The following is a 10,332-nucleotide window of genomic DNA, read 5'->3' on the forward strand; positions in this document are numbered from 1 at the left end:
CCGGACCTGCGCCCGTCAGCTGGGAGGTCTGGAGACGGAGCAGGCTGGCGTGGAGGGCGATGGGGAAGCGGTGGCTCGGCGGGCGGGGTCCTGCCTGCGCGCGAATGTCAGGCCCACCCGCCCCATCTGTAAAAGAAAAAGTCTTCCGCCCAAGCATAACACAGAGGCTTGAGACACGGAGGCGCGGGACGCGGAGCGGTGGGAGGCGGCAGGACGGGGGGAGGGGTTACCTGCATCCTGCCAGCCGAACTCTGGAAGCCTGCCTGAATACCCGTATTTTCCGGCGTATAAGACGACTGGGCGTATAAGACGACCCCCGACTTTTGAGAAGATTTTCAGGGTTTAGAAAGTCGTCTTATACGCCGGAAAATACGGTAGATATATTTACAGATCACTCCAGCAGGACTGATCTGTAGCTGTACGTTTAAGTTATATATGTGCTGAGAAATTAAAAATTGATCCAAACACAAGCAATATACGAAAATTCTCATCCACCAACATTCCAATGAATTAACCTCACATTCTGTTTGCCATAGTAGAAAGGTACATTTTAAAGAGATCCTCGTGACATTTCCTTCATCTCAGCCACATCTCACTGCTGAGGCATCCTACAGCTGTCTGTAGTTGTTCTAATTTGGAAGTGACCTTTTTGCTTCTTTTCCTGGCACAAAACTTGCTATTCAAGACAATTTAGGGCACCTAAGCCCTGAGCCTGGGAATAAAACAGGGATACAAGTCGTCCTTGATATAGGACCACATTGTGGCCCAGAATTTCCATTGCTAAGTGAAACAGACGTTAACTTGAGTTTTGCCCCATTTTACGACCCTTGTTGCCAGGCTTAAGGGAATCACTGCGCTTAAGTTAGTAACAAGATGGGATTCTTGGTGCTCTCTGAGTTTGTTTTCTTGCCGACATTTTGTTACTCAAACTAGGTAACAAAACATGATGATGTTACCTAGTTTGGGTAATGAAACGTCTACAAGAGAACAAGCAAGCTCAGAGAGCACCAAGGACCCCCTCATGTCAAGCCTGAGCTACAAATATTCTCCTTTATTGGTAACATAGTGTTAAGTGAATCTGGCTTCCTCATTGACTTTTGTTGTCAGAAGGCTGCAAAAGGCAACACTGCAACTGGAAGATTGCAACCGTCATAAATATGAGCCAGTTGCTGAGTCTCCGAATTTTGATCATGTGACCATGGGGATGCTGCAACGGTTAAAAGTGTGAAAAATGGTCATAAGTTACTTTCCCCCCCCAAGAATGTTGTAACTTTGAACAGTCACTAAATGAACTGTTGTAAATCGAGGACTACCTGTAGCAATCTGCTTAGCTACAATGGGCCTGGATCGTCTGCTGCAGAAAGGCTGTCTCCCGGCCTAGTTCCTTGACATGACAGTGATACGGGTGCTACCACCAGACACCTGGCCTGTTTCTTACACTAGACTACACTGGCATATAAAGCTCCCAGGAGATCAGCTAGATGAATCTTGATCTTGGACTTGGGAGATTGTAAAATATAGAAAGTATGAAACACACACACAAACACAGTGATCGAATGAGAGATGGGAGAGAGAAGAAACTTTTTGCCTTACCAAAAAGTTTTTATGTGGGAAACTGGCAGGAGAGAAAGGAAGGAAACTTCTGTAGACTTTGTTGCACTGGCATCCCCTAGTGCGGGGGTTGGCAACCTTGGCTCTTTTATGACTCGTGGACTTCAACTCCCAGAATTCCTGAGCCAGCGTGGCTGGCTCAGGAATTCTGGGAGTTGACGTCCACGAGTCATAAAAGAGCCAAGGTTGCTTACCTCTGCCTTAGTAGTTGGGCTTCACTGCTTTATATTTCAAATCAGTTCTACCAATTATTCAAACAGATTGGGGTTGGGAGATGGGGACTGCTTAACGCAGAAGATTATGCACCAATTACTTTGGTTGATGGACCCGTATTAATGCAGGTGGACACTAAATAGCAGCATCTATGCAACAGTTTCATGGGACGGGCAATCTCCCTCTCTCTCCGTGAACCTTTCAGATTCTCTTGAACTATTTTAACAGGCTCTGGCTGCAAGAGAAAAATCTGCTCGTCATTTTACATATACATAAAAGCAGTGTTATGCAGGTGTACAATCCTATTTATCATTTAATAGGGGCTGAACAAATGATGGTTACGGCTGGTCCTTGAATTCCAGACATCTCGGCATCGCGCCCCCCCCCCCATGGTCACGTGATCACAATCTGGGCGCTTGGCAAGTCGTTTGCACTTATGACCGATTGCCAAGCGCCCTACAATCACGTGATCATCATTTGCAATATTCCCTCTGCTGGCTTCAACCGAAAGTCAATGGGGAAGAGACCAGGGAAGATTGCAAGTTGCTGGGGTAAGTTTCCGCCACCCCCTCTGTGTCCACCCTGCAGTGGTCACTTGCACACCAAAGCACCCACTCCAACCCTGGCTGTGCCTCCCCTCATACTCTCGAACATCCCCTTACACGTAACCCAATCCACAACCCCATGCACCATTATATGGAAAGGGACATTACTGGAGCATTGCCACAGCCCTAAATATTTAGAGGTCACTCTAGATAGGGCTCTAACATATAAGCAGCACTGTACCAACTGTCACTTGTCCTTACCGGAACGTGAGTTGACAAAGCACCCGAAGACGCTGTTTACTCATGAAATGACGGTTTACTCAGGAACAAGCTTCTGACGTTAGCAAAGACCTTCAGCCTGAGGCTCTTTACAAATAAAGTTTACGCTGGGAGCTACTGCCTCCCAGCGTTATTTAAATACACTCCCAAGTTCACCCCACCCTCCACCAAGCAACACCACCACACCCCCGCCCTCCTACATCACACCCTCCTATTCCCCCAACCAGCATCTTTCAGTCAATTGTCCCATTAGTCTCTCCGTCTGGAACCTTCCTGCCGACGCCCTGTGCTTCTGCTGGCGACGCCCTGTGCTCTCCGGGCTGCCTCCCCTCAGCTGATTGTTAATTACAGCTGCTCGTCGGCTTGCTGACTGCGATGCTGGTTCTCCCCCTCCTTGTGTGTCAAGCCCAGGAGGGCTTGACACCAACACTAAACTGAAGGTCAGTGGACAAAAGAACATCCTCTGGAAATTAATAAGCTCTACCTGGGGTGCCAAACCAAGGATCCTTAAGACAACAGCCCTAGCTCTTGCCACTCAGCAGGCGAATACACTTACCCAGTCTGGTCTAAATCAGCACATGGTTGGAAAGTAGATGCTGCTCTGAATGAAGCCAGCAGAATTATTATCGGATGCCTTAAACCTCAATATAAAATCTACCACCTAGCCGACATTGCCCCGCCTGCTGTTTGCAGAGAAGCAGCAGCATACAGAGAGAGACTCAAATCATCAATATCTAGACAACACCCTCTCTATGGCCTACACAACCAGCTCAACAGAGACCAAAATCCAGGAAAAGCTTCCGTAGGTTGACAGAAGACTTTGAAGAATTTGAAAGCAGTGGACCAATGGAAAACTACAAAGAACCAACACATCGGATGCAACCAGTGGAGGAACTGGGTCCTGGGTCTGACGAAAGCTGGGAATTATGGAAATCATTGAAAGAGACTGTGCAAAATCCAGACTCTCTGAACAAATGGGGTTATCTGGTTGCTTCTGCTCTTTGCAATTGTGGTGACATGCAGATAATACGTATATATATATATATACCTGCCCTTTGTGCCCCAATCAGTGTACAATGAGAACCTCATGGCAGCATGACAGAACCCAATTAATCTTGCTAGTTTCTAGGCAAGATGTTTAATTTGTACATATTTTAATCTTGTATTTTACATTTTAAATGTTAGGTTATACAGACACCTTATTTTACTTGCGACGCTTCTGACACGAATAAACACAAAAACCCCATGCACTTTCCCTGACCCACACAATGCTTCTCACATACTCCCTCATACCCTTCCCAACCAACACCTCTCACACTCCTTGCACCTTCCCCAACCTGCGCAGCAACTCTCACACACCTCTTGCACCCTCTGACCTATGTGGTATTCTCTTGCAACTCTCACAGTCTCCCAGGCCCTCTCTCACAACTCTGCCATTGCACATATCCTCTCCAATCCAATCACCCCTTGGTTTCTTTCCCCACCTTCCTGTAGGCCTGGTACTTGTAATTTCCTACCAGTTTCCCCACTAATTTTGGTTATGGGAAGTTGTCTCACCTAATGACTGTGACATAGTTAACAATGGCAACTGGGACTGCAGAGATTGCTGTTGCGATGTGGGCATGCATCACTTTATTGATTGAAGTTCTATTATTGTAAATTGAGGAATACATATATAGTCTTATTGTTAACAACCCCAAATTAATCTCAAGCACTGCATGAACGTCACCAATCACACTAAAGATGAAAATTTGGAAACTGATTCTTAATACAATTCCCTGAAACATATAAAACTCCTTTTCAGACATCTGCATTGTTTCTGACCATTAGTGTTAAGAGTCCATGCAAAGCATAATATTCCATTTCCTAATAATTAGCCAATCTCTGATACGGAAGATTAACTTAGTTACTCATATGTACTTTGTAGAAGGAGAAGTGTGGTGAGTCTATGGTAAGATCAAAGTTAGAAGTCTGGTAGCACTTTTTTTTTATTAACCATAGTTGCATGTGATGAACCAAGTTGTAATTCATAAAATCTTATGTCTTTTAATAAAAATCTGTTAGTCTGAAAAGCACTCTCTGAGTCCTCCCGACTTTTGTATCCATCTCAGGAGCCATCTCCCACTCCCCAAACAAGAGTTAGCTTGTCAAGAATAGAAGATACAGATGACTAACTAAATCACGCTATTATGCTTTGCAGTGTATTCCCATCCCATCATAATACTCTTCTAAATACCTTCAGATCATCAGCCTCAGGTTTTTCAGTCTCTGAATCGTCATCTTCCTATAAGACAAAGAATGTACAGAATTAAGCTTTAAATTGTCAGCAAGTTCTTGCATATTTGGCAAGGGACTTGCACTAAATAGCCTAATTTTGCTTTTTAATTCAGCTGGGTTGCTCTCTCAGCTTCTTTCTCAAACCCTGTTAAAACAGCCATTTAAGGAAAAGAAGATATAAATAAGTTAAGTTTACTTTTAAGAAGTCAGGGTAGATTCTAAGAACCCACACAATACTGGATTTCTTTTTTTAAAAAAAGGCATTACAAATCAGCAGATAGGATAAATTTTTATCAGTTGAGATTTTTTTTGCTAATTTTATTCTAATAAATAAAGCAGGTTACATTAGGCAAACATGAGGACAACTAGCCATGTTCCCACTTAATCTATCTATCTATCTATCTATCTATCTATCTATCTATCTATCTATCTATCTATCTATCTATCTATCTTTATATAAATAAAAATGTAAATGTTCATTTGTTCAAAATCTTAAATCTCCGAAGGTTCTTCACTGATTGCTTTGAAATTTTGACACAACGTTGCATTCGAATACGCACGTTTTTATATACCTACTATTATATAGATGTCACACCTGTGACACAAACGTGCACTTTCTCTTTTCTTTCTTTTCCACTTAACCAGACTGAGCCACAGCAACGCATGGCCGGGTACAGCTAGTAACATATAGAATCTTTGATTCTAGAGCAGTGTTTCTCAACCTTGACAACTTTAAGATGTGTGGACTTCAACTCCCAGAATTCCCCAGTCAGCATAGCTGGCTGGGGAATTCTAGGAGTTGAAGTCCACACATCTTAAAGTTGTCAAGGTTGAGAAACACTGCTCTAGAGCCTCCAAAACAGAGTTTCAAGATGGTATAATGTGCATTTGTAAGAAAACAATTGAAAATGTTGGATACAATGGAATGTGGGGTCCTTGGTGCCCTCTGAGCTTGATGGTTTCCTTGCATACAATGGAACGAATGGAACAATGGACCAAAGAGTAGTATATAACTACTACCATAGCACTGTATTATCAATCAATAGCATGCCCCAGGTTTTTCATTGCTAAACAATGGCCCTGAAATTCTGTAATGCGTCTAGATGAGAGTTCAACAATAGGTTATAGCCTCCACATTTATTATCACATCCACCTTATCTTTCTGAAACTGAAATTGTTATCCAGATTTCCCACCTAGATTCTACTTTAGGTACTTATTTCAAACTCAACACGAGATTAAATACTGAATTATCACAGATATAGGAATGCCCACAATAAAAAGGATCACCTAATTCTTTTGCCATCATATTATGAAGAAATTATAAAAATTGCAAATATGCTTTCTTCATTATGAAGACTGAAATTATGGATACCATTATTTAAGGTTAAATTAGGATACCATTATTTAAGGTTAAATTATGGATACCATTATTTAAGGTTAAGCTTAAAAGAATTTACAAAGATAAACAGCATTACGTTATAATTTAATTTTAACTTATAGCTGCATGAAACACCAATATTGGGAACATATGTGGTAGAAGTTTGGGATGAGGTACCAATATTATATTATTAATACACTGTTCTCCCTCTTATTGCTACCATCTGATCTAAGAGAAATGGCAGGAATCCTGAACAGATGTCCTGGATATATCTTGACACAGATGAAGATAAAAAAACTTAATTAAGACAATAGTATATAGTAATAACCATTTGCATGAGGGGATATCAAAATAAGCAAGATGGTAGACAGGGTGTGGCATTGGTGATTTTGAGCAAGTATACTGATATATGCAGATGAGTGGGATTTGCATTGTGATGTTCAAATCTTTGTATTGTGATGTTCAAATAGACCCCCATCTGCAGATGCTTTTGATAGCACTTGTAGGTTCTGCCAATCAGTGTAGAGATATACAATCTCACTCAGATGAAGTGTGCTCCATTTATGAACTTATTCTAGGTATTCATGCACTAGCATTATCCTGAATATTGGATGTTGTTATCAGCTATAAAGCAAGTTATTTTTTTTTTTTTTGAAAAATGGATTTCCCATGCTTTAAATATCTTTGGGACTTATTTACATGGAAGGATGCTTCTTGAAATAAAAATTATGTAGTTGGTCAAAGTATATGAGCAATATACTTATCCTACTACTCAGATTAGAGTCCCTTTATCTTCTCAAGAGGTCATCCATGCATGTCATATTAAATTTCATTTTAAGAAGGAATCAGAAGTATTTTCAGGCCACTTATTTATAAAAAATACTTATATATCTAAATAATAGGTATTTGGAGATAATACAAAACTGAATAGAGATACACATAAGAAAGGAAAAGTTATAGGAAAATATTGCTTCCTTCAAACTAGTAAAATGTGTAGGAATTCTCATTTACAACCCTAGCTGAAAGGATAATCCATTATAAGAGGAAAATGTGTTTGGAAAATGCCACAGTATCTTAGTATAAATTATCATTTGAAACGCTGGCAATTTTAAAATACTATTTGAAGACTACTTTTAATTAATCAATTTACAGAGCTGTCCAACTCACAACTGCAACTCTTTTAGATTAAAAGCAAGAGAACAAAACATATGTGAAACCCATCCAAGGAGTTAAAAAAAACATATCTCAGACTAATCAAAAGTTCATAGAATGAGCTCATCTAACATCCTGGCCAAAGAAAGGAACATTACCTAAAGTAAAAAATGGAACAGAGTAGAGAAGCTACATTTTAAAAGCTTTGCAGGAATAATCAGCTCAAGCAATGCATGGGGTGGAAGAAATAACGATGTATTGACTACTATCGTAAAATCATGTTATAGGTTATTTTTAATCAATTTATGTATTTTTTACTTTTAGATTTTAGAATATAGAAATTTATTTCTAGAATATAGAAATGTCAAGTGTACATCAACTATAAAATGGATCATTCTATTTTTACATTAAGATTTGATCTTGCAAACAAAAAAGCATTGCCACTGAAGGACGTTAGGGATAAATAATGGGCTTTTCCATTTTATTTAAGCATTCCTCTAGCAATTCTGTGATAACTTCAAATACAATATATGTAAACAAAAGCAACAAAGAAGGCACAAAAAGTTAATATTCCTATATTGCTCTAGTGAAACCTGCAATCCAAGTTTGATTGCTATATAACAAAATACCTACTGACTGTCTGCTGTTTTCATCATCGTCTTCATCATAACCATCCTCTTCTCCTTCCATTTTACTGAAGTCGTCTTCTCCATAGCTTTCTGACACCAAGCCACCTTTTTCTTCTAGGCCATCCAAAGAAGGAAGAAAATGGTTAATAGTCATTTTGCAATCCGGCAGAACATTGATACTGTTGTACAAATGACATATATAAATACACCTGCTGAAATAAATAAAACAACCTTGCTAAACAAGAAATATGATCTTTTACTTAAATAACTTTTCTTCAGCCCCTCTAGCATAAGTTCTTTCTTGTTAACTGTCCAATAAAATACCAGGCATTAGTCTTATTATGTTTTGCATCTACCATGGCACTTAAAGGTGTGTGAACTTGTTTAAATATACAATATTTCTGCAGAAATATAACCTAAAATAATCTGTTCTCCATATAGATAAAGCTAAAGATAACCCAATTAAACAAATGACTCCAAACATTATAATTCATTTATTTACTGAGGAAAGCTACAGACTAAAGTGTGGCTAAAGTAAACAACCCTCTAGGATTATCAATTCATTTGAAGGGGGAAATTAGAATCAGGGGTTTCAATCAATGGGAGGATAATGGGGGGGGGAGTGTGGAAGATTTGCCTTATTTAAAGAATGGAATTCTGAGTATTCCCTTTCAAAGTCTGATCTTTGCAATAGGAAAGTGTGTTATGGTTCAAACAAAGGAAATTTTTTTTAGCATCTCCTGTTGATTCTTACCAGGCTTGAAAATATTACAAAATTATTTCCAAAGAGTTTGGATTCTATCAATTCACTCTCAGGCAGACTGTGTGCAAATAGGGATAATTCAACACCACTGTTACCCTCACCAGGAGTGGCTGACCAACCATGATCATACAAAAGGCAAGGTGTGTAATACTTCAAGAAGTCTCAAAGAAGCCCAGAGTAACAGAGTAAAAGGAACTAAAGGCCTTTTTTTGCATTGGTGAATGTCAGTGTTTGTGAAACCATCATCAGGAAAACACTGAACAACAATGGTGTACCTGGCAGGGTTGCAAGGAGAAAGCCATTACTCTCCAAACGAAGAAAATTGTTGTCCATCTATCATTTGCGAAAGACCATGCAGAAAACCAGAAGGCAACTGGAAGAATATTCTGTGCATAGATGAGACCAAAATAGAAATTTCTGACTTGAATGAAAAACATTAGGTTTGGTGAAAGGAAAGCACTGCATTTCAGCATAAGAACTTTATCCCCTATTTGAAACGTGGTGGTGGCAGTATCATCTTTTGGGCCAAGACAGCTTGCCATCATTGATGGAACTATGAATTCTGAACCATGCTAGCAAATTCTACAGGAAAATGTCAAGGTATCAATCTGTGAATAGAAGCTCAAAAGAAATGGGTCATGCAGCAAGGCAATGATCCAAAATGCACAACTTGTATGACCAAAGAACATTTAAAGTAGAAGAAAGCTAATGTGTGGAAATGGCCAAATCCTAACCTTAATCAAATTGTTGTGGAAGGACATTTCATGGGAGGAGGCCCACCAACTTCCCTGAATTGAAGCTCCCCCATAAGGAGGAATGGCCTAAAATTCCACCAAGCCAATATGCAGGACTGATCAATGGTTACCAGAAACTTTTAGTTGCAGTTATTGCTGTGTGTGGGATGTGTGTGTGTGACATCAGTTACTGAAAGCAAAGGTTCCTTTTTCCCAATAAATAATTGAATATAATGTTTTGACTCACTTGTTTAATTAGGTTCTCTTTATCCAGGTTTAGGATTGGTGGGGAGAACAGATCACATTTTAGGTCTTTTAAGCACCACTGTATATACAAAACATACCAAGTCAAATGTCTGATATTTTATGTAACTAGTACGGTATTTATTTATTTATTTATTTATTTTGATTTATATCCCGCCCTTCTCCCGACGGGACTCAGGGCGGCTCACAACATATTTAAAAACAGAAACATATTTATAATCCCCACCCAATAAAACCAAATTAAAACCAAATATTTTAGAGTTGTGTTGTTTAAAATTTTCTAAAGAAAAAAAAATGAACCCGATTTAAAATCCTCCCTAGGCCAGGCCTGCTTGTTGGAAAAGCCATGTCTTGAGGGCGCGGCGGAAAGTAAGGAGATCCGGAATCATCCGGATCTCGGGGGGTAGATCGTTCCAGAGGGCGGGGGCACCCACAGAGAAGGCCCTCCCCCTGGGGGTCGCCAGCCGACACTGCTTGGCCGACGGC

General features: G+C 40.0%; 1 protein-coding gene across 1 annotated transcript in view; it reads right to left on the reverse strand.

Annotated features, from left to right (window-relative positions):
- The window catches only part of SAP30BP (SAP30 binding protein), a 42,731-nt gene that overhangs the window by 30,978 nt on the left and 1,421 nt on the right, over nt 1-10,332 (reverse strand). The window contains exons 2-3 of the mRNA XM_015819173.1: nt 8,090-8,199; nt 4,885-4,932 (exon numbers count right to left, since the gene is read on the reverse strand). Coding sequence (XP_015674659.1) covers nt 4,885-4,932; nt 8,090-8,199 — 158 coding nt within the window. The remainder of the gene's footprint in view (nt 1-4,884; nt 4,933-8,089; nt 8,200-10,332) is intronic.

The sequence above is a fragment of the Protobothrops mucrosquamatus genome, unplaced genomic scaffold (assembly GCF_001527695.2).
Source record: "Protobothrops mucrosquamatus isolate PMUCROS unplaced genomic scaffold, P.Mucros_1.0 scaffold_146, whole genome shotgun sequence".
Taxonomy (NCBI): Eukaryota; Metazoa; Chordata; class Lepidosauria; order Squamata; family Viperidae; genus Protobothrops; species Protobothrops mucrosquamatus.